General features: G+C 40.3%; 1 protein-coding gene and 1 long non-coding RNA gene across 2 annotated transcripts in view; one reads left to right on the top strand and one right to left on the bottom strand.

The window, feature by feature from the left end:
- LOC140133383 (collagen alpha-4(VI) chain-like) overlaps positions 1 to 25447 on the top strand; it is a 169007-nt gene that overhangs the window by 77486 nt on the left and 66074 nt on the right. Inside the window, exons 15-23 of the mRNA XM_072153496.1 lie at positions 4885 to 5030; positions 5123 to 5215; positions 7560 to 7613; positions 10111 to 10182; positions 11201 to 11227; positions 11502 to 11546; positions 13716 to 13769; positions 14423 to 14485; positions 15265 to 15330. Of these exons, the coding sequence (XP_072009597.1) occupies positions 4885 to 5030; positions 5123 to 5215; positions 7560 to 7613; positions 10111 to 10182; positions 11201 to 11227; positions 11502 to 11546; positions 13716 to 13769; positions 14423 to 14485; positions 15265 to 15330 (620 nt within the window). The remainder of the gene's footprint in view (positions 1 to 4884; positions 5031 to 5122; positions 5216 to 7559; positions 7614 to 10110; positions 10183 to 11200; positions 11228 to 11501; positions 11547 to 13715; positions 13770 to 14422; positions 14486 to 15264; positions 15331 to 25447) is intronic.
- LOC140133384 (uncharacterized) overlaps positions 14181 to 25447 on the bottom strand; it is a 32919-nt gene continuing 21652 nt past the window's right edge. Inside the window, exon 4 of the long non-coding RNA XR_011855883.1 lies at positions 14181 to 14483. This is a non-coding gene — a long non-coding RNA (uncharacterized lncRNA). The remainder of the gene's footprint in view (positions 14484 to 25447) is intronic.

The following is a 25447-nucleotide window of genomic DNA, read 5'->3' as shown; positions in this document are numbered from 1 at the left end:
GTCTTATTAATCACTTTAACACAGTTTAGGCGCAATTTTGGCGCAGTTAAGGTGTAATGTTAGATTTGGGCAGTTACATGTGATCCTTCTACCAGCTCCTCTCTGCTTCTCCTACATCCCAGAATGAAGATAACACTCACAGCAGCACCCAGGTGTGTGACACCCAGCACCCTGTGACCTCCTCAGCAGGGGCTTCTCCTGGAGGGGATCCCCCAGTGCTGGTCTCCTGCTGCACCCCTGTAATTCTGCACAGTATCCCCCTCAGATACTGTGCAGAATTACATGGGGGACACTTGTCTGTACTATGTGCAACATTCTGCAAACTTCTGTTGCTCTTGCTTTGAGCTCAGGATTTTGCTGAATGTTTTGTAAATAGAAGGTGATGAACTGTAAATAGAGTCTGCAGCTTCTGTCTGTAATGTATCTAATGTATCTATTACGGTATATGTTCTAGTGTCTGCAGAGTATCTCATGTCTGTATTATCTGTACTAGTGTCTGCAGAGTATCTAATGTCTGTATTATCTGTTCTAGTCTCTGGCTGAGCTCTGCTGCTAGAATGAGCTGTTCTGCACAGGGCTCAGTGCTTTCTTCTCAGTTAACGCCACCTTCATGTTGGAGTGTTTTTGCGCCCATTTTTGCGCCTAAATGAAAACGTTGCAAGTGATGAATATCATTAGGCGCAGCAAAACATCTGGATTGGTAAGATAGATGAGGGAAAGCTGGTTATTTTTGCTGCACAGCTAGTTTGGCTTTTAGTCGCAAAAATTGCGCAAAAACGGTGCGCCTGAATGAAAAGGCGCAATAACAACAGAAAAAACAAGTGATACATTTGGCCCTTTGTTTGACAACAGGGTATGACTTTGGAGTGTGGAGTTGGGGTAAAGGGATGTGTACCACAAAATTACACAAATATGCAAATATTTTGGTGCATTTTTCTGCTGTATAAAAAACCAACTGATGAGCTAGCCACAAATACTGTGGCTAATTCATGACCACAGTGATTTCTATTTTGCATGATCACGGTTGGATGAGACAAGGTCCATGTAAATGATAGAACAAGTCCTTTTTCCTGCCCCTATTTGCAGCTAGGCAGTTTTAATGGACACTGGCAGGGTGAGCAGCGTGCATCTGAGGATGTCCTACTGCAAACAATGGCACAGAGCCCTTGGTTGAATACGTCAAATCTAAGGTTGTCTAGTATTTTTCTGTTGTGTATACCAAATGTAAATCTTTAAGTACCAACTGAGATCAATTGACATAATACATAATGGGGGTCATTTATCTTTATTTTTCTTCTTGTTTTTTCTGTCTTTTTTGAGACATTTTTTGGCACATTGCAATTTTTACGCCTTTTTGGGGACATTTTGAAATGTCCACCGGATATATGTTTTGCATCTAAGACACATCTTCTAATGTCAGTAAGACATTGGAGCACATTTACTTACCCGGTCCCTGCGCGATCCCTCATCCAGAATGTCCAACGAGGATGAACTCTGCCGTGATTCACTAAGATCACGTGCCCAATATCCTGCATGTGTTGCTCCCCGCTCAGGTCCGCCAGAGTTCACCTTCTTCTTCTCAGTGCATGTAAGTGCTTGGCTTGTGACACAATTTTAAAGTTAAATCCTGCAGTTTGTCCGAAACCTTCGGATCGTCCGACGGCCCACCCTCCGATGGCCCACCCTCCGATTTGTGTAGCATGAAAGCCGGTGCGATTGCACCAAAATCCGATCCAAGTACAAAACAATGCCCTTTTAAATCCCTATCTCAGTGGCGAGATCCCCAAAAAGTCAGAAAACCCAACAGAAATGCTACAGGGGGTCTCCATTATCTTCTGTGCCAGATGTTCTAAATATCACAAATGACATTTATCATTTCAACTTGTCTAAAATTGTCTCCAGATTAAACCATACTTAAGGAAAACTTAGAAAATGGAAAGAAATGACTTGAGACATTTGTGTGACATTTTTGAGACATTTGTAACAAATGTCTCAAAAAAGGATCTGGAACAAAATCCATTTAACACAAGGAAAAACTGGCAAAATCAAACAGAGAAAAGATAAATTACCCCCCAGTGTATCTCATCCAGAATATTAATAAAATAGGGGTTATTCATATATAACACATATATGATAATTCCTAGTAATCCCTACCACATCCGAAATAATAATTATACAAAACATTAATGGTTAAATGATTTTGATTAATTGAATTCAATATAATTAGATTAATTAAAAACATTTCATACTAAGTTTCCATTTTCTTACAACTTTACAAAAATTTTCTGTGATGTGTTTAACAATGAAAATGCAGCATATGGTTTCATTTAACTCTTAAAACATGAATCTTACATAATGGTAAAATGGCCAAAAAGTAAAATAAGCCACTATTATTGCAAGTACGCTGGATAATTGTATGTAAAATGCTTCAGATGTATTACTGTAATATTTAACCTCTTAACGCTCAGCGTCCGATATATCGGACGCTGAGCGCAGTGACTTAGCGCTCAGCGTCCGATATATCGGACGCTGAGCTGATGCCGGTTCAGCTCAAGATCTGAGCCGAACCGGCATCGGGAAAGACGGGGTGCCGGCTGTGACTGATAGCCGGCACCCCAGTGTAACACCCGCGATCGGAGTTGTCTCCGATCGCGGGTGCTTAACCCGTTAAATGCCGCGGTCAGCGCGACCGCGGCATCTAACATGCAGCTGGGGGTTCTTTCCCCCACGATCGGCCCCCCCGAACCGTTTTCGGGGTGCGCCGATCGTTGCTATAGTAACTCTGGGGTCCGATCTGGACCCCAGAGTTACCTGCAAGAATTGCCAGTAAGATGGCGTCTGTGACGTCATCTTACTGGCACAGTGCCAGCCTATGCAAGTGTATAGGCTGACACTGATAATATTCTGCAATACATCAGTATTGCAGAATATTAGCATGAAGAAGCAATCAGATGATTGCTTCTTCATGTCCCATGGTATAAAAGTGAAAAAGTAAAAAAAAAAGTTATTCAATAAAAAAATAAAGTCATAAATCACTAAAAATGCCCCAAACCCCCAAAACATATAAAGAGACATATAACTCAAAAAAAAAGTCTAAATCATAAGACAAACCCCACATATATAGTATCACCGCGTCCGTAACAACCCGTAGAATAAAAGTAAATCATTATTGAACCCGCACGATAAACGCCGTAAAAAAAAACTGTTATAAACCCTCCAAAAATTATGATTTTTACCTTTTCAATCCCACAAAAAATGCTATAAAATGTGATCAAAAAACCATATGTACTGCGACATGATACTGGTGCAAAGTACAACATGTCCCGCAAAAAACAAGCCATCAACCAGCTCCGTAGCCAAAAAAGTAACAAAGTTATGCCACTTGGAAGACGGCAATACATAAATGATAGATTTTTCCCCACATTAGGGTTTTGTTTGACAAATTTAGTAAAACGTAAGAAAATATATTCATGTCTGGTATCCCCGTAATCGTATCAACCCATAGAATAAAGATAACATGATTATTAGTCTATACGGTGAACACCAAAAAAAAAAGAAGTAAAAAATCCAGTACAGAATTGATGCTTTTCTACTCCTGTCCTCAAAAAAAGTTCCTAAATTTTCAACAATAGGTGATACAAACCCCAAAATGGTAACATTGGAAAAAGCATCTCATCCCGCAAAAAAAATGGCATCACATGGCCCCAATAACGAAAAAGCAAAAATTTTATAGCCTTCAAAAGGGGCCAATGAGGAAACTTAAATCCTGGCAGCTGCAGCGCCCTCCTTCCCTTCTGCGCCTCGCTGTGCCCCCATAAAACAAGTCACAGCCACATGTGGGGGGTCTTTGTACTCAGGAGAAATTGCAGAACAAATTGTATGGTGAGTTTTCTCTTTTTATCTTTTGGAAATGTGTAAATTTTAGGGCTAAATGAACGTATAAGGGAACAATATGACCATTCTAAATTTCACCTCCATTTTGATTCAATTACTATGAAGATCTCAAGGGGTTAACAATCTTCGTAAAAGCTGTTTCTGATAGCTTGAGGGGTGCAGATTTGAAAATGGGTTGGTTATATAGGGGGGTTTTGATGCTAAATATGTAAAATTTCATTCCAAACTGTATTTATCCCCAAAATAGTCAATTCTGAAAATCCGGAAAAGCGATATTCTTTTTGTAAGCCGCGTGACATCAAAATAAATTATCCAAACATTTCAGAAATTATGAAAATGTAAAGTAGACAAATGGGAAATGTTATTCAGCAACTTATTTAGGTGGTAAATCGATCTGCCTGAAAACGCAATGATTTTGAATTTCGAAAATGGCAAATTTTTCCAAAAATTTATCATATTTTCTTTTTTTTTGTAAATAAACGCAAAACTTATCAGCCAAAATTTACCACTAAAATGAAGTACAACATGTGGGGAAAAAACAATCTCAGAATCGCTTTGATAAGTAACAGTGTTCAAAAGTTATAACCGTATAAAGCGACGCAGGTCAGAATCCAAAAAATCGTGCTGAGCCTTAAGCTACAAAATGGCTGCGTCCTTAAGGGGTTAATAATCACAATGTTATTATTTCTATTGTTGTCAAAATAAATCTATAAAATCAAGATTTAATGGGATTTGCCACCTTACCTCCTTTGTGTCTAAGTGTGGCCAGCAGGAAATTAGGTAATTTGCCAATATACATATGTTGAAATGTAAAGAAAGCTCCCGGGTAAGAAATGTCTGATCGGATCCCGTGGACCCAACTTTAGTTCATGGGAAAATGACAAATAACCTAGAAGCACTTTTTGGGTCATCTCAGAACATGCTTCTTAATTTGCCATGACATGACATATCCAGGCATTTAAAGAATAAAGTTGTTTTCTTGTTTTCCAGGACTGGACGGATTATTATTAATTGCTCTGGAAGGAAGCCAGAATTTAAATGAATTACAAGAAATAGAATTTGGCCGAGGATTCTCTTACCATCAACCACTGAGCATTGGAATTTATGACTTACCAAGTGTAATGCTGAAAGAAATTGTAAGTTCTAACAAAGAGCTAAGTATTTTTGAAGCAATGATCTTTGTGTCACTGATGTTTAATGTATACATCTTTAATTTTTCTTCTGTTAGGACACAGTTGCTGAAAGAAAATGTTGTAACATTATCTGCAAATGCCTAGGACAAGATGGCCTTCGTGGTCCTCCTGGGCCTCCGGGACTAAAGGTAAGAATGGCTTTTTTTGCTGAAATTGGAAAAAAAGGCAATGTTCATGAATCATTTTGGAACTTTTTCCTGTAGGAATAGAATAGCATGAAACTTTATTAATCTCAATAGGAACTTTTTTGGACTTCATCATTGCCTTGAGACAAATTATTAACACAGAAAGTAAACCCCTAGAATGTGTGTTGGGTACAACCATAAAAGTATAAACAGGAGGTGGGGAGGGGTTAATAGTCCAGAGCTAGTTTTGGCCTGCTTGTTGTATAATTTAATTGTTTAAGATATGAATGACTTATGATATCTTGCAGTTCAGCAACACTTCTGGCTATATTGATTGCTTGATTGCTTCTGTTGCTCCGTTGGTTTTGGATAGTGCTAAGCAATGGGTGTCCAGTGTTTGCAGCTATAGACTTTAACTTCTTAAAGGGGTATTCCCACAAAGAAAAGTTTCTTAAATGTACCCAGGATAATAAAATAACACATTCTCTAATTCACTTTTAACAAAAAGTCCAACCTGTCTCTATCAGTCCTGGTGTACACAATTTCAGTTACCCTAGACACGTCCCTCTAAATTCTAGTTATCCCCTCCCCTCCTGCCCCTAGTTCTAGTTCTAGTTCTAGCAAAGGCTTACTGGTAACACCCGTGATCGGTGCTAGCAAAAAAGCTGTAAAATCCAAAACCCAAAAGAAAACGCCGCAAATGTTTTTTTCACCATTTTCACTGCATTTGGAATTTTTTTCCCGCTTCCCAGTACGCGCCATGGAATATTAAATACCGTCACTATGAAGTGCAATTTGTTACGCAGAAAATAAGCCATAACACAGCTATTTATGTGGAAAAATAAAAAAGTTATAGATTTTTGAAAACTAAAAAAGGCCAAGTCGTTAAGGGGTTAAAGAGTATTAGTATTTTTATATTATCCTAATGTTTTACACCTTGGGGGAGATTTATCAATGTTTCCCACAGAAGACCAGTTCAGAGTATAACTAGACAGTAGTTGTGAACAATTTATGATTGTGATGCAGCAAACCTGTAGTAGTATAAGACTGATGAGTTATACTTTGCACCATATCATAAGGCAGTGATGGCCAACCTATGACACGCGTGTCAGTGCTGACACGCATAGCCATTTTCAGTGACACGCGGCCGCTGGAGGTGCAGTAGCCGGGAGGCTGAGAGATTGTCCAGCACATTGTAATAAATAGATGATGTGGAAAATCCCCATATACTGCCATACTATAGTATGGCAGTACATGATAGGATCAATCACACAACCTAGGATTAAAGTACCCTAGAAGTTAAATAATGATACATATTTGTTATTTAAACTATAAATATCACAAAATTCTGTTTTTTTTGTCAAGGTGACACACCACCCGAGTTAAGCTCGTTTTTTTGGCGAATTTTGACACACCAAGCTCAGAAGGTTGCCCATCACTGTCATAAGGTCTAGTTCAATGTGGCAAATTGAAGGAGTAGGCCACTTTACCTTATGTTTTTTGTAATGTGTGTGTAAGTGTGTGGGGGCAGGATATTAGGTAATTTACCATTATACATCTATTAAAATTGTTCTTCACCACTTTCTTCATTGGTAAAGTGAAGCCTCTTTACCTCATCAGCCATCATTCCTGTACATAAAATGGCTTCAGATGGGTCATGTGACAGGAAAGTTTCCTCCATGCTGTCAAGCTCACATCTCACTACTTTTCAATATGAAACACACTTTATTAAAACTTCAGAAATCAATAATAGATTCAGCCATAAGCTCAAACCACTTTATTTATTTATTTAACAAATGACAATTTACCCGCTGGTACATAAAATCAAGGCCATGACATAGTATACAAATTTACAGAAAAAAATTGGGTTGGGCTGGCGACACAGGCTGTAGTTTCAAGGAAATAAGGTCAGTGAGTACCGTAGCAGAGCGGTATTTAAAGACAATACCGTATTTTTTGGACTATAAGGCGCACAAAAAATCCTTTGATTATAAGGTGCGCCTTATAGTCCAGTGCGCCTTATATATGCACCGCACTTACAGACAACAGCTGCCTTGAACTGTGCACAGGTCTGCCACCTACTGGTCATAAATCTTTATAATTAGGTGCGCCTTATAATCCTAGACGTTTTAGAAGGCATTTATTGAAGGTGCGCCTTATAATCCGAAAAATACGGTATATGCTATATGTACATACAGTATGTGTGTTTATATGGTATGTTTATACTACATACTATACTATATTTGTTTATATAATGTGTATGCACTGTACAGTCTGTATACAAATGTGATTTATTCTTAGTATTTGAAGCTATTTTCATATACCAATTATTTTCCTTTTTTTCTAGGGAAGGCCTGGTCTAAAGGGCTCACAAGGGCATCCTGGTGAAGAAGGGGGTATGGTAAGTAGAGCCCTTTTTATCTAATATTAATGTATTGCAACAATAAGAAAATTTCCCCGTCAACACATATAAAATGTCAGCTATGAAACACGCAGACATTAACATCCAAGCTCCCTGAGCACATTGTAAGCATCTGTTAGAAATTTAGAAAACAAAGCATCTAAATTAGGTTTGACATTATTCAGAACTATGAAATCATGGACACTGGGATGTGTTCTCATTACAGCACACTTTGGAAAGAAACTACACCAATAATATCAAAAATTATATTCAGTTGTCCTATTCATACATTCTAGCTGAAACAGACATTAATAAAACTGAAGCTGAATATGTGACCCTCATTTAACTAAGAATTTGGGCTCAATAAGATGGAAGTGTATCATGTATAACACTTCCTATTTAATCTTTGTACGACTGATAAAGTTTAGTGTAGTAAAATCTCTATAAACCACATTTTGTAGAAAGTTGTGATAGTTTTATTTTCATACTGGCCTCCAATCTGTGCAATGTGACTTTTCTGTATTCACATGGAGATTGCACAATATGATATCCCAATACAAGTATAATGTGCAGAGTGTGGGTCCCCTCTCCACCGGCGTCCATTCCCACATTGATAGATAACATTGTATACACAATTTCTTTTTTTGACCAAAACGTTTTTAAGCCATGACAAGCTAGACTCTTTTCACAGGATCCTACTCTACTGCAGGTGTCCTACTCAGTATATAGATGGCCCCTGCACATGCCCACTGAGTATATAGATAGCCCCAGCACATGCCAACTCAGTATATAGCTAGCCTCTGCAAGTGCCCACTCAGTATATATATCTTCCCAGTTCCTGCCCCCCCCAGTCCACAGCCAGATCCCACCCCCTAGTTCACAGACAGCTCCTGCCCCCCTCAGTTCACAGACAACTCCCGCCAGGCCATCCACAGACAGCTCCCGCTCCCCCTAGTCCACAGAAATCCCCCATCCCCCCAGTCCACAGACAGCCTCCACCCCTCCAGTCCACAGACTCCGCCACAGTCCAAAGACATCTAAGTCCCCCCCCCCAGTCCACAGACAGCTCCGGCCCCCCCACTCAACAGCCAGTCCACAGACAGCTCCCACCTCTCCAAGCCAACAGACATCTCCCCCCAGTCCACAGCCAGCTCCCACCCCCCAATCCACAGACAGATCCCGTCCCCCCTCAGTCCACCGACAGCTCCCGCAGCGCAGCACGCCCCCCCTTTTGGTTGTAAAATGAGGAGGCCCCTGAAAATAATCCTCCTAGGCCCCCCATGATGGCAGCCCTGAAGCCTAAGTCCCTAATTTTACAATAAATAACTGGTAAAACGTATTGACTCGGGTATACGCCTCGGGTGGAAAATGCATTAGTCCCAGCCTCCCTGAGTAATGTAATGCCCAGCAACCCACCTCGTAATGAAATGTCCTGCAGCAGCCCCCCACATAATATAATACCTGATGTAGCCCCTAAATAATGAAAAGCCCTGGAGCCTGCCTATGAATAAAATGCTCTGTAGCCCCCCAAATAATGAAATGCCCTGCAGCCTCCCTATAATTGAAATATCCTTCAGCTTCCCTATTAATAAAACGTCCTGCAGACCTCCATTAATGAAATGCTCTGCATCAGCCGCTGAGCTGATGTCTCCGGGCAGGAGACTCCTGCAATGATCCGCGCTGGTGCCGCCCACCGTCAAGCACGGCAGTCGGATACAGTAGGGTGTGGGGTGGGTTTATGTATATTTATGGTAATTTATGTTTATTTGTGGGTGTGGCTTGCATTTGTTTATTGGTTTGGTTTAGGATGTAATAATCGGTTGGGTGGGGGTTGTGGTATTTGGTGTACTGTAAGTTATTGTTTTTGCTAGGTGTGAATGTGGCTGGACCAGCAGGTAAGATATTGTATATATTTTGTATATATTGTATATTATGTTTGGTTTGTGTTATGTTTTTTACTTTTATATAAAATAAAAGATCTACAGTAGGATTGCGGCATGCGGCAGCAAGGATGCCGTCGCCGGCATTGCTGATGTCATAAAATTTTTTGTCAATGATCGCCCCTGGGGAGCTCTGGGGCCCCGACACTTGCCCGGGTCAGCCGGGTGCTGACGCCGGGCCTGCCCACAGCCCCCCTTTTGAAATGCTTTGCAGTCCCCCAAATAATGAAATGTCCTGCAGTCCCCCAAATAATGTAATGCTCTGCAGTTCCCCTAATGAAATACCCTGCAGTCCCCCATTAATGAAATTCTCTGCTTGTGGGGTGGTCTCCGCGGCTCCTCTTCCTTCTTCTCTTCCCTCGTAGCAGAGCGGCATAGATGTGTTATACACAACTAAATACAATATTTCTTAACTTAATTTTAGATATTTTATTATTTTAAATAAACCCACCTAAAGTATGCTGAGTATGTGATTATTACAGTGGCATGATATATGGAATGATGAAAGTAAAACGTAACAGTATAAAGTGAAATTTATGATTTGCTTTTATTTTCAGGGTGAAAGAGGGCCACGCGGTTCCAATGGGACTCGTGGAGAAACTGGCTGTCAAGGTCCTAGAGGAGCAAAGGTAGGTCTACATGAACATACATCCTAGAACATCCTATCAACAGACAGGTTCTAGTTACCCATGGCAACCAATAAGAGCTCAGCTTTCATTTTCCCACAGCTCTTAAGAAAATGAAAGCTGAGCTCTGAGTGGTTTCAATGGGCAACTAGAACAGTTTTTCCTCAGAAACTTTGGATAAATCTCCCCCATATATACAGTAATTTGTCAGTTATTAAGGGGTTGACAGGTTTCATGACTGTCTCTCCTGTTGGATCTTTTCCTAATTTGTTGGAAAATATTAATGTGTATGTTTTATATTTTACATGTCTCCCATTCGTGGTTATGAAAGACATATGAAGGACATTCTCACTGAGCTCATTGCACTGTGGACCTTTCACTTCTGCAGCTCGAGGCCACGATAGAAGGTCATGACTGCAAGCTGCAGCAGTGATGGAACAGTCGGCTGAGGGAGATGAAAAGTCTCATATTTAGTGATGCACAGGAAACTGTTACTTCATTTGCGGCCAAAATGCAATAAAACTGCTGCCGTGCTGTTGCATCTCCCTGGGGTGTAACTAGAGTGCTAAGGGCGCAATCACACGTTGCGTTTTGGTTGCGTTTTCATTGTGTTTTGAAATGCATTGCAACAGCTGAGAAGAGATGCCTTATTACATTACTGTTTACATTAGCATTTATGTACAAAACAGAATATGTTTCAAAACTAAATGAAAACACAACCAAAACGCACCGTGTGTTATAGTAGTGTCAACACCTGTATATAACCGCCCCCCCCCCCCACATGGCTTGTGTCCATGTGGATTTGCCACATTTGCAACAAAAAGTTTAAAAAAGAAGCCAAAACTGAAAGATGAAGACATAATGCGTAAAAATGTCTCAATTATACAAAAAACCTAGGATACATGTCTCCCAATGTATTTAGAATCAATAAATGCTGCTGCGTGGTATGTGGTGTGTTGTAACTTATTGTAAAGGATCCAATAGTTTTTGTAGTATTTTTAACAATTATTCATTTTTTCAGGGTGGAAGAGGCTTTCGCGGAGATCGGGTAAGTTTTAACTACATTTAAATTTTTTTTTACAGTTTTGAAATGAAATCATCCACAGATGTTTATTTTGATGATATTGGTAAGATATCTACAGTATCTATCACAATTCTAAAATACACATTTGATGAAGAATTTTGCTTCTCCATATTTTTTAATGAAAACTAATTATTATAGGACACAGGCAATGACTTCATTAATAAAATTGTAAAAAACTAAAGTAATCTTATTATTTTCATTTTTAAGTTGGATGTCTCATTATAATATTTCTTTGTAGGGAGATGATGGTGATAACGCTATTGATGGTGTGCCGGGCGAGCAGGTAAAATAAAGTGTTTAATAATATCGATAAATCATGCACATTTTCAACTATTTGTATTAAATAATATTTCCGGGTACCTTATATACTCGAGTATAAGCCTAGTTTTTCAGCACAAAAAATGTGCTGAAAATCCCAAACTCGGCTTATACTCGAGTCAAAAAAATAAATATATCTAAACTCACCTTTCCGGTGACCCCTGTATATCTTCTGTGCAATCTGTCTGGCAGCGGCGGCAGGCTATATACACTGGGGCAGGGTCTGGCAGGCTATATACACTGGGGAAGCGTCTGGCAGGCTATATACACTGGGGCAGGGGCTGGCTGGCTATATACCCTGGGGCAGAGCCTGGCTGGCTATATACTGGGGAGAGTGTGACCAATGCATTTCCCACCCTCGGCTTATACTCAAGTCAATAGTTTTTCCCAGTATTTTGTGGTAAAATTAGGGGCCTCGGCTTATACTCGGGTCGGCTTATACTCGAGTATATACGGTACCTAGGTTATTGATACAACATATACGTGTAAATCCAGCAGGGTCATCCTTTGAATATTGTTCTGTTGATGTCAGACCCTTCAAAACAGATTTCCAGTACTCTACTCACTGTGCAGCATATCCTTTATAGTGGAGTCTATGAGGCATAAACCCACGGGGTCTCTTGTACTACCTATGAGACAGGGCTTGTTTTAGACATAGTGGGGCTCTGCACAAAACCAAAAGTGGGGCTCTAAAATAAAACTATTTTATAAACAGTCATACTCAGTAAGATGCCCCTTTAGCCCTGCACAATAATAACACTTTGTAGGTTACAATGAGTAGTATGGTAAGGAAATCTGTCATATGGGACTGTACAAGAATTATTATAAAAGATAGAGAGATGATAAATAGGAAGATTGATGATAGATAAATATGAAAAATGATATAGATTTATAGATAGATAATAGAAGATAGATATGATAGATGCAGAAATATAAAGTAGATTATATTTAGATAGATGATAGAAGATAGATAGAAGCATGATTGATAGATAGATAGATAATAGATAGGAGGTAGGTAGATAGAAGATATATAGATAAATAGATTCTTAACCACATGCGCTGGATCACTGGTTTTCTGTGAAGTTAGCTTAAACACCTCATTTTGTGGATTATAATGTACATAATTACATGGCTGTGGCCTCAGTGTGTGCTGGCAGTGCATGGGGGTTTCCAGTGATTGCCAGGCGGTGCCCATTATGTAAACTATAGCAGGTACAGGGGCAACCTATCATTACAGCTCATCATTCCTCACGTAGCGATCGTGTATGGTCAGCTATAGCTACTACAGTGGTAGTTATACAGGCAGTCCCCGGGTTACTTACAAGATAGGGTCTGTAGGTTTGTTCTTAAGTTGAATTTGTATGTTAGTCGAAACTGTATATTTTATCATTGTAATCCCAGCCAGAACTTTTTTGGTCTCTGTGACAATTGGATTTTAAAAATGTTGGTTTGTCATAAGAATCAATATTAACACTAAAGCTTCATTACAGACACATTTGATAACTTTTACAGCTGATCATTGTAGCCTAGGAATAAAGTACAATAAATTACCAATATCCAGAGGTCCGTTTGTAACTAGGGGTCGTATGTAAGTTGGGTGTTCTTAAGTAGGGGACCGCCTGTACTCATTTTATTGTCCATTTTGTACAGCCTTCCAGCAATCCCAATGATGTGATACAAGAATTGCATTCTTGTTACCATTGGTCTTACCAATAAGAGAAATATGTATTATTCTTGTGTTCTATCCTAAAGAAGTGAACGTCCACTTTGTATTAGACCTTCTGTTGACTGGTTACTTACTTCTACAATCTGGAGATGTTTGGTCATTATAGGTTATCATGATTATATAAAGATAGGAGAACACAGACATTTTAATGCATAAAAAACATACATGTCATGTACTTTTTGAACTTTAGATTTTATGCATATAGGCTCTCACTGGGGCAGACATTTAGGCACAAGCATTTGATAGGCATTTTGCATTAATCATATTATTATTATTATTATTATTATTATTATTATTAATTTAAGCCACAACTATGTAATGCAGTAGTGTAAAATATGTTTACAATTTGTTTTTACTTGTTTTTTTTAGTTATTGTTAACTCAGCACTACTTTATAAATCCTATTTAGGGAAACCATGGAGAACCTGGTTTGCCAGGAGAAGCTGGGAGTCAAGGGCCAGGGGTAAGTAGAAAGCTGTAATCTAGGGTGGAACATCGCATAAAGTTTTTTTTTTTTTTGCTGTAGTGCCCCCCTCCTGATGGAATATAATGTGCCCCTGTGACAATGCGTTTTTGTGGTTTACTATTGCTCATAGAGAGCACCTTATTAGACAGTGAGACTGAAAAATGTGTCACTCGTGTCATTTTTTGATTTTATCTTTAGATACAGTTATGCATTGACTAAGTGTCATCTACTGGGAACAATCCTAAGGTTATGATCACCTCCAAGCACCAGACTGCAGACAGCCCTACATACTGTAGTCCAGAGAGGTCAGGGATGTCATACTTATGCAAATCACCCAGAAAACATGAATAATGTGTTTCTGAACCAGCAGGAAAATTTTAAAAACATCCAAATTTTATTACATCTATGTTACAAATGTGACCACATAGCAAAACATGTCAGTATGTGGGGATACTTGTCAAGTGTGTGATACAGTAAACATTTCAAAAACATCACTGACAATGTATAGTACATTGGCTGTATTAAATAATTAAATATTAAAATCTTTCAAGTTTGTGTGTAGACAAGGAGTTGACTTTTCGTGTCACTGTATATATGTTAGTGTGTTTGCAAATTTCTAATTGTTTGTGCTTTCTTTGCGCCAATACTAGGGAAGGAGAGGTCCCCGGGGAGAACCAGGTGAACGTGGTGAACCTGGCCTTAGAGGTGATCCTGTAAGTAATGCAAAAATATGTGGTTAATTTTAGACATACAATTTCTACATTTTTAACCATGTGGACTCACAGCATATTATATATTATGATAATAGTGGTATTATTATGTTTTAATACTATTAATATTATTATTATAACCTTAATTTATAAAATAAAAACTTTATCTAAAGTAGCCTGGCATTCAGTGAGCAACTTCAAATGACTTCATGTTCATATTTTTCAAGGCTACCTTACTGCTTTCAGCCTATCCATATAAATCGATAGTAGCTGCTCTATTGCTGGCACTACGAGCAGAGCTCCCCCCTTCCTGCCTTAGCTCTTTCCAGTTAATTCATTTACCGGTATTTATTTAAATGCCAATCTGATCATCTTAAATCTCTTTTTAAACAAAATTGATGGAGCCCAGCAACAAATTGTAAGAAAGAAAACTTTCTTCTCATTCTTTGACATTAACTGCTACCAAGCTGCTGTGAAGACAAACATATTTACTGATTTGAAATCCAGTTTGGTGAATGACTCTTACAAATTTTCCTATGAACCAATAAAATGCATCCCTAGATGTTAACGAAATATGGAAAAGTTGCTAAACACAGTACCACCACTGGATGGCCATACATACAAGTAGATGATATCACTTTGTGATAAATTACAATAAAGTAGCCAATCATCTGATGGCACACATTGGTCCGTGTCCATATTCCCAGGTAACTGAAAAACTGTAAAAAAAAATAACGCATTTGTGGTTTTAACTTTGTGTGTCTTGTTATATACTTTTTAAGGGTGTCCCTGGAATTAACAGTAATATTCAAGGACCTAAAGGACAGAAAGGAAACCTAGGAAGACAGGTATGTGGATTAGACCAATTTTTATAGGCGTCATGCCACCAACCAACTTAATTTAAGACATCTCTCAAAATTATTAAAAATTCAGAAAACTAAAATAAATAAATGGTTAACTTGAGTAAAACTGCATTTTATTTGCTTTCTTGTTGCTTGTTCAACCTCTATTCTGTGTCACACTAGTGTAATTGGGGGAGGGGACTCAATGCCGCATGCACATCCTTCCACCTGATGTATTCAAATCAGGCTTGGACTGGCCCACAGGTGAACAGGTGGATCCACCGGTGGGTCCCTAAGTTAGGTGGGCCCCCAGGCCCTGCATAAGTAGTGCTGGACAAGGTACCCTCTCTGTAATTTATACACTCCGATTTCCTTTCCCTTCCCATCCTTTTTACCATATACTTGAAAAAGAAAATAAGCATTTATATAAACTCAATAAAATTTCTCTTATAAAATATATTTCACATGGGCCTCATTTATAAAATTGTCTTAAAGACAAACTGTTGGCAATAGCAACCAATCACAGCCCAGCTATTTTTTCAATTGAGTGTATAAAATCTAAGCTAATCTAGGATTGGCTTCTAGAGGCAATAAATACTGTTTTATCATAAGTGTTTTTATAAATTAGGCTATTTTTATCATAAAATTCTTTAGAAAGACTTATATGCTGTTTATCTAATCTACAATCTATCTTATACCAATCTCTCCTGCATTTACACAGGATAGGTGTTCAGAATATAAATGAAATCATACATTTATGTGTGTTCTTAGTAGCAGCAGCAGCACTGTTTAAAATCTATTTTTTGCAGGATTGTAGCTGGAATTGGTGCACTGCTGTTGTCTATGCATTGTCTATTCAACAACCCCCACCCTCTTAGGTCACATGCACACGACCGTATTGGGTCTGTGATCTGACAAATTGCGGCTAGATCAAGGCCCCCATAGAGGTCTATCACACTACACTAAGCACATAGTGTTTCTCCACACTGTGACAGAGCTGGGCGGCGCAGCTCAGCTTTTCATGGAGAGGGGAGCGGTGAGGAGCATTCACCCCTCCCTTCTCCACCCAGCTATATGCTTTGTCCAGGTTTTGCCCTGGGGTAAACACATGGTCGTGTGCATGTAGCCTTCTATAACAATTCCAATATTGCAGCGGCCTGCACAATATTTAATGTTATAATAACAGAAACATGACAGAAGGTATCCTTCCATACTTAAGGCAGCTTCAAATGACCGTGGTTGGTCCATGAATCACAGACCATGCAGTGTCATGTTTCATGTACCGACCCCAGCACAGAGGACAGAATTCCATGCATCATAGTGATATATCAGGCCATTGCAGGCTATATATATATATATATATATATATATATATATATATATATATATATATATATCAGGGGTGTAACTACAGGGGTAACAGCCATAGCAGCTGCTGGGGTCCGCAGAATCTGGGGTATTGTCTGTGTATTGGGTGTGAATATGTTGCATGTGTGTGGTGTGTATATACTGTATTTGTATGTGTGTATATATGCTGTATTTGGTATTGTAAGTAAGTAAGCAATGTTTATGTGCTCTATATGTGTGTGCATATGTGATGTGTATTTGCTATATGTCTGTTTATATGATGCGTGTGTGTATACATGGGAGTATACAAATATGTATAATTTTTAAAGGAAATCTACCATTTGATTCTATGCATTCTCAACCAAACATAAATTGACAATACTGTAGCTACACTGATGCAGAAACAATCTTATTTAATCCCTGAACCAAGGCGTTTTGCTAAAAAAAAATTTCATAAAATGATGATAATGAGGCTTTCTTGCTCCTTTGACTGGCTCAGTGCTTCTCCTCACTCTAATTATTCACTGTTTTAGCCTTGTCCTGCCCAGCATAAGCCAAGAATACTCATCACTGTGTTTTCCCTGACAGGCAGAAGTAATCAATTTTTGCACCATCCCCCAGCTGCTGTCTATAAGTAATCCAACTCAGGTTGTTAAGTCCTGTCTGGATAGTTCAGAAGGCTCCATATGCAATGTGTTTATGTAGGAACCAAGCTTTCCCAAGGTCCTGAATTTTATACTTTTTATTTTGAGCAGAACTACTCGGTTCAGGGATTAACCAAGTGTAGGTCACTGTAGATACAGCATTCTCAAGGTATGTTTGGTTTACAATGCATAAAAACAAATAAACAAAACTGATTTTCTTTAAGGATTTAGTGGGCCCCATTTATCAGTCTGCTATATTGCATTTTTATAATTTTTTAAACTTTTTATTTATTTCTTTGACTTAATTTTTAGCAGGGCTCCAGTTAGTAGGGAACACATAATATATGTGTTCCCTGCTGTTCCTACATACATATCACAAATAAGAGTGATCTGGTGTTAACATCTCATTGGATAACTGTTACCAGTGATCTGTACACACAGAGGATGCACATCATATCCTACCTGCATATCTATCTATCTCCTCCGAGCTCATTAGTGACATCATGGGATCTCCTCGCATTTAGGGGCACTGTGTGCAGGAGTATACAATACCATCATACACCACATGGATGGACATTGCATGGACACATTCATCATGCATGGATGCTCTCATATTCCACATGTACACATTCATCACACACATGGATGTCAGGCACACAGTCACAACATCATTATATGTACAATACATGTTTTACTTCTGAAAGGAGAAGAATGTCCATTAGGATCCTCAAAGTAATTTTTATGCAGTTCCTTCTAGGGGCAGATTAAGTTTGTCATGGGCTCTGGGCTGTATAAATATTATTGCCCCTACAACTCTGTAATTTACTTCCTACATATGGTATTATGCTCAGCTTCTTGGGGAAGCTTGCTTTCAATCTGCGGTTTCAGGACTAGAGATGAGCGAGCACTAAAATGCTCGGGTACTCGTTATTCGAGACGAACTTTTCCCGATGCTCGAGTGCTCGTCTCGAATAACGAGGCCCATTGAAGTCAATGGGAGACTCGAGCATTTTTCAAGGGGACCAAGGCTCTGCACAGGGAAGCTTGGCCAAACACCTGGGAACCTCAGAAAAGGATGGAAACACCACGGAAATGGACAGGAAACAGCAGGGGCAGCATGCATGGATGCCTCTGAGGCTGCTTAATCGCACCATTATGCCAAAATTATGGGCAACAGCATGGCCATGACAGAGTGACAGAATGAAGCTAGATAGCATCTAAAACATCCAATAATTGACCCTGACACTATAGGGGACGGCATGCAGAGGCAGCGGCAGCAGGCTAGAGAGTGTCATGGCGACATACCCTAAATGGACTCAGGCTTCAAACCAATGGGTGGCAGAGAGGAACCAAAGGAGGTGAGCAAGAAGCGCTCAAATAATATCGGTACATGATAAAAGTTTGCCAGTATATTTTGTGGATTACACAGCAGGGTGGCGACAAAGTTAACATGGAAGCCATGAAAACATCCCAAAATTCTGCCTGACACAGCTCGTTTGATAAGGGGACCATGTATGGAGGCAGTGAACTAGTAGTAGATTAAAGGTGCTGCAGTTAAAACTATGTTAGTTGGATCTTGGCATGGAGCTGGCGCTCCGCTGCCAGGCCAGCTTTCGCCAATCCAAGCCCCTGTCTCTAGGCTACTCCCCAAACAGCACTTCTAAGAACCTTTTGTATAAGAGCAAGTGTAGTAGCGTTCTTATAAGTTTGGGATATGGCGGGTGAGGGGAATGTAAACAGATGCGCAAGAAGCGCTGAAATAATATCGGTAAATGATAAAAGTTTGCCAGTATATTTTGGGGATTACACAGCAGGGTGGCGACAAAGTTTTTTTTTTTTTTTTTTTTTTATTTTCATCAAATATCCATAATACATTGCCACATTACATAACATCTTTATATATAACTTCATACATCGGGCTCCCTAACATTGAGAGCCATCAACATGTGACAATACAGGTATCATCATATTAATATACATATTCCCTCACCCGACCCCCCACCCTCCCCTCCCTATACCGATGCTGGAGATATTGGCTGGCCGCCGAAATGCTCAGTGGAGTACCCTACATAGAGGGTCTATAGTCTCCACTGATTCCATATATCCTTAAGTCTGCTGCCCCTCCTGTAACGTTTTTCATATGCACATTCGTACGATTTTATACGTTTCACTAGATTACTCCATTCATTCACTGTTGGGGGTTTTTCATCTAACCAATGTTTGACTAATATTAGTCTTGCAAGGAAGATAGTCTTTAGAGCCAAATCAGATTTTGATCTATCATCTAAGGGGATTGGGAGCAGACCCAGCACCCCAAACGTGGCCACTCGCGGGAAGGAGCATTGAAGCTGGTCCTCCAATTTCATGAAGATCTCCTCCCAATAAGAGTTGATCTTCGGGCAAAGCCAAAGCACATGTAAGATATCGGCTTGAGGGTACTTACATCTCCTGCAGTTAGAGTTTTCACTTAAGCCCGCTTTATACATTAAATATGGTGAAAAATAAATTCTATATAGTATATTAAGTTGTGTACATCTGTGATTTAAGTTAATCGTTGATCTGACCACATTCTTATAAATATCACACCATTGTGCCGCTGAGATAAATCCAACCTGATTTATCCATTTCGCTTGACTTATATGACTAAAGTTCTGGTCAATCCTAGCCCTTAGCAAGTGATAAATTTTAGATAGATTAAGTCGTGACGCGTCTAACCCTAATAGTTCTATGAAATTACCCCCTACGTGTAACGTAAACCTATCGTGATGTGCTTCTTTACTAAATGCATGTGCAATTTGATAATATCTAAAAAAATCCCTTTCCTCCAGGATGCCTCTATCACACCAAAACTGGAAGGAAGGGAGTGTACCATCTTCCCCCAACTGCTCCAGAGACTTAATCCCCTTTTTTTCCCAAAACTCGATATCTTCCATTTTACAAAGTTCTGCAAAGTTAAAATTGCCCCATAAAGGGGTAAATTTAAAGCCTCCCTTAATGTCAAATAACCTCCTGAGGTCTCTCCATGTATACTCCAGTAACCTCGCCAGAGGGAACTTTTTACCATTGAGGCTCTTCAATTGACCAGACTCCAATAATGCAGGCATTGACTCAAATCTTCTCCCCAACCACGAACTGACCGCATAAAATATAGATGACTGTCTGTTTTCCAAAATAAACTGTATCTGTGCCGCCAAGAAATAATGGTAGAAGGAGGGGAGCGATAGTCCGCCCCTCTCCCTATCCACCATTAAAGTTTCTTGTTTGATGCGGACCCTTTTTCTCCCCCAAAGTAATTTGTTTATAATCGCACGAATAAATCCAAACCAGCTCTTACCTATCCAGCAAGGAGAATTAGTTAGTACATATAAAATTTGAGGTAACAGTACACTCTTTATAAGTATAACTCTCTCTGCACGATTTAATGGCAACGTATTCCATGTATTCACCTTATTTTTAAGTTTTGTCAATAAGGGGGCAAGATTCAAAGTAATATAGTCATCCACCTTAGACGTAATCCTTAGCCCCAGATAATCGCATGAGGACGATACCTTCAGATCAAACTGCAAATAATTGGGATGTGGAGCCCCATCCAGCGGGACCAAAATCGATTTGTGGGTATTGATCTGGAAACCGGAGAATCTACCAAATTCCTGAATTACCTTCAGGGCTTTTGGAACCGATATTTCGGAGTCCTTAAGAGATAAGAGGACATCATCAGCGTATAACATAATCTTATCCTCGGGTCCAGCAGGTCCTCCCCCCTCTATCTCTCTGTCAGCCCTAAGTTTTATCGCCAGAGGTTCTATAAAAAACGCAAATAATAACGGGGACAGGGGGCATCCCTGCCTAGTCCCCCTAGACAGTGAGAAAAAAGGGGAGAAATCACCATTGACTCTAATACATACCCTCGGAGCCCTATAAAAAAGTCTAACCCACTCCACAAACTTGCCCCCAAGCCCAAATCTGTACAACACTTCCCATAGGAAGTCCCACTCCACCCTATCAAAGGCCTTAGAGGCATCCAATGACAGAATGGAGCGGGACCCCCCCTGACCCAACTGTAGACCTGCAAACAGGCGTCTTATATTAGTTTTACTCTGACGTGCGGCGACAAAGCCGCATTGGTCTTCATGTATAAGTGTTGGGGCATACTGCTTTAATCTGTTTGACATTAATTTGGCCACTAGCTTGGCGTCTGCATTTATCAGCGAGATCGGTCGATAGGATTCCGCTTCCAGTGGGTCTTTATTTTTTTTTTGAATCAGAACTATACTTGCCTCATACCACGAATCAGGCAGCTTACCCTTCCTTTGAGAAAATTCCCAGACCTCTATCATAAGTAGTAAAAGAATGGCACCGAATCTACTATAGATTTCTAATGGAAGCCCGTCTAATCCCGGGGCAGAATTACGTCTGGAGGATGAAAGGGACTCCTCAAGCTCCGCTCTGGTTATCGGGCGTGATAACACATCTGCCCCATCCAATGAGAGAGAAGGAAATTGAATATTATCTAGAAATCGCCTTATGTCCCCTATTGACGCCTCCAGATCTGATGAGTAGATACCTTGGAAAAATTTTACAAAGATTTCTCTAATCTCCTCAGGATTAGTGGTTATATCCCCAAAATTGTTTTTAATGGCTGTTATTCTGTTATCCTCCTGTTGTTTTTTAATTTTCTGAAGAAGCCCCTTTGAAGGTACACCGCTCTCGCAATGTGCCTTCTGATCTAAGAAAAATAATTTCTGCATCGCCTTATCTGCCATTAATCTGTTATATTCCTCTTGTGCCCTATCAAAGCTATCTTGCCGCTCTTTCGAACCACTCTCAAGAAAGGCCCTTTCCTTTTCTTTCACCTCCTTTTTTAATGTCTTCTCCTGTCTAACCCATTGCTTACGCAGGTATATGATTTCTGAGTTTAGTATCCCTCTAAGAAAGGATTTCAGGGCATCCCACATTAACCCAAGGTTCTCGGCGGTTTTATTAGCCGCAATAAATCTACATAACTCTTCCTTAATTTTATCTTCACCCGTCAATAGAACTAGCCAATGCGAATTGAGTTTCCAGAACCTGAGAACAGATCTCCCAGAACCGGATAACTCAAAGACCAGCGGGGAATGATCAGAGATAGAGCGATTATCATACCGGATTTTCACCACCCGATCGATGGCAAGGTCATTGGCCAAAGCTAGATCAATGCGGGAGAAGGTATTATGCGAACGATTGTGACAAGAAAATATCTGTTGTTCCCCCTTTAAGGATCTCCATGCATCTCTCCAACCCACTTCCTGGCAAAACCTAGCGAAGGGGGTATCTCCCCCTACTATGCTAGCCGGGTTTTTTTTCCCCATACGATCCTTCTTATCCGACATTACAGCATTAAAGTCACCGAGAACTAAAACGGGGCAATCCCCCACCTTCTCCAAAAATCTCAGTAGACTTATCAGAACATCATATTTAAAGGGGGGAGGTATATAAACACCTGCCACAACCCATTTAATGCCATCCAATATACCCAACAAGAATACGTATCTTCCATCTGGATCGCACTTTGCCTCCAATACCTGGAAGCCGACTGATCTATGAACCAGAATAGAGACACCTCTAGAGAATGATGAGAAGACTGAATTATAGACACCACTAGCCCACCTCCTGTCTACAAAAGCCAAAGATTCTTTATCAAGATGTGTCTCCAATAGTATGACAATTGCTGGTAATTGTTTAATAATATAATCAAAAATAATGCAGCGTTTCAACCGATCCTTTAATCCTCTTATATTCCACGTTATAAACCTAGTACCCATATGTTACCTCTACGCGAGAAAGAGGAAAAAAAGGAGCAGACAAAAGCAAAAAGCATCCTGCGACCAGACAACATCCCCAGCATCGTTTCATCCCACCCCCCAAAAACCCTCCACCTGTTCTACCGTAGTACAACTCTTCCTACTTCAGCCACTTTCCCGCCCCCCCTCAACCCCCGTCCCCCCAATTGCTGACTTATATCTAAGAATACAGACCTAAATATCTACATTCATAGTCCCTTAAGATCTAGCCAATCTGAGGCTTGTTCAGGAGTACTGAAGAACTGGGACTGACCTTGAAAAATAATTTTTAATTTAGCCGGAAACATTAATGCATAAATAATTCCCTTGTCTCTCAGCCTTTTTTTTACCTCCAGAAAACTTTTCCTCTTCTGGAGGGTATCCTTAGAGAAGTCTGGGTATATTGCCACTTTAGTACCTTGAATTGACAGATCTTTTAAGTCGCGGGCACGTCTCAATATCATGTCTCGGTCTCTCGAGAGTAGTGTCTTACAAATAAGAGTACGGGGGGTATTGCCCGGTATATAGGGACCCGCCGGGATTCTGTGAGCTCGCTCAATATCAAAATTCGGGGAGAGATGTTCCTTCCCAATTTCTTTCAAAAACCATTCTTTGATGTAACTTACAGGGTTCTCTCCCTCTGATTTTTCTGGTACCCCTATTAATCTTAGATTGGCTCTTCTTGAGCGATCCTCCATATCCGCAATTTTCCCTTTAAGGGCCTTATTCTCTACCTCCAACCGGGAGGTGATTTTTTTAAGGGTACCCACCTCCTTCTCAATATTGATAATTTTATCTTCTGCCGTTTTTTGTTTATCTCTTACCCTATTCAGCTCCTCTCTCAAGAGGGAGACATCTCCTCTCAGAGCTCCCACCTGATCTGTCAAACCCAGTATTGCTGAATTGCATGTTTTTATTGAATCTAGAATTTCTCTTAGCATAGCATTTTCTCCCCCGACATTTGTCTCGTCCCCGTCCTGTTCCTCCCCCTCTAACATAGCAAATCTCGAGCCTAGTAGTTTATTTTTTGGGTCTTGACCGTCATTTTCCGAATTTTTCTGCGAAGTCAAGCCTGTACGTGTTTTAACTGACGGAGACTTCCATAATTTATCCAATTTTGTGGTGTTATCTCCTTTCCCCCCACTTTTCTCTTTCTCCTTGGGGGAGGCTGCCCCCAGGGATTTCCTTGAGGCATTTTTAGGCGGCATACCTGAGGACACAATTTATACCCACTAAACCAACGATACTATACTGGCAGCCCTATAACCAATGACCCGGATATAGCAACCTGGGAAAGAGACAGCATATACAACATAAATACAAGAATATTAAATTAGTAGAGTTAGGAAATACATGCTGATAAGACATAAAAGCAAATAGCAGACAATTAGAGGGCAGATACAAGAGCGGGGTTTAGTTATCCTGAATTGAAACCGGTCTGCATCAACCCCAAATATTACAAGTACGATATAACCAAGCATATACTGAGCCAGACAAAAAAGCCAAAAATATTCTGCCTATCAGAGAGGCAAACATTAGCGGGTAAGGATATCCAAAAACTTAGTCCATTTCCCCTAGACAGATGTTAAGTTATTAGAGGATTTATCTGCAAAGTTAATATAACGCTGAAGCCACGTTGCTGTTGTTGTCCTAAAATCTTTAGATCTTGACGGGAACTTTATTTAATTGGCAAGAGCTTACAAAGGTAAAACTTGCCGCTGACACTATTGAGTTAGTTAGGTTAAACAAGTCAGATGGCACACATATAGCAGACGAATAGCAGACAAGAAGCAGGCAAGCAGATATAGGCAGGTGTTCAGTTAAATCCAGAAAAAAATCCAAAAAAATCAGAATTAAAGCCTGGGACAGTCAGCTTAATACATGAGGGAAAAAGGTTAGGGCCAGATACGTCTCACCCATCCGGTCGACCAGCTCCGGAGCGTCGTCACCTCAGTCCTGAAGTACAGGGGTCAAGGACGAGAAGTTCTTATCACCTCCACCACCGGTCACGCCGACACCGAGGACAGCACTCCAGCCACACCGCCTCAGCAGCGACCCCAGAACGCCTTCCTCCGGGTCAGCGCACGTCCGGCAGAAATATCCACGGATCATCAGGTCATCACTCGTCCTTGGAACTCCCACGAGTTGTCCGCGAGTTGTCCAACACCCCGTACCGTGCAGGCATCCAGTCGACACCGCACTGGGGACGAACTCCGGGCGGGCAGACTCCTCCAACAACAAGCGCCGAACTTCGAGGGACAACGTTCCCCGCGGCGCCGCGAAAACGGCGCGGCTCCAGTGCGGCTAAGCCCC

Source organism: Engystomops pustulosus, chromosome 5 (genome assembly GCF_040894005.1).
Source record: "Engystomops pustulosus chromosome 5, aEngPut4.maternal, whole genome shotgun sequence".
Lineage (NCBI taxonomy): Eukaryota > Metazoa > Chordata > Amphibia > Anura > Leptodactylidae > Engystomops > Engystomops pustulosus.
This window is presented reverse-complemented; position numbering and strand designations above follow the sequence as displayed.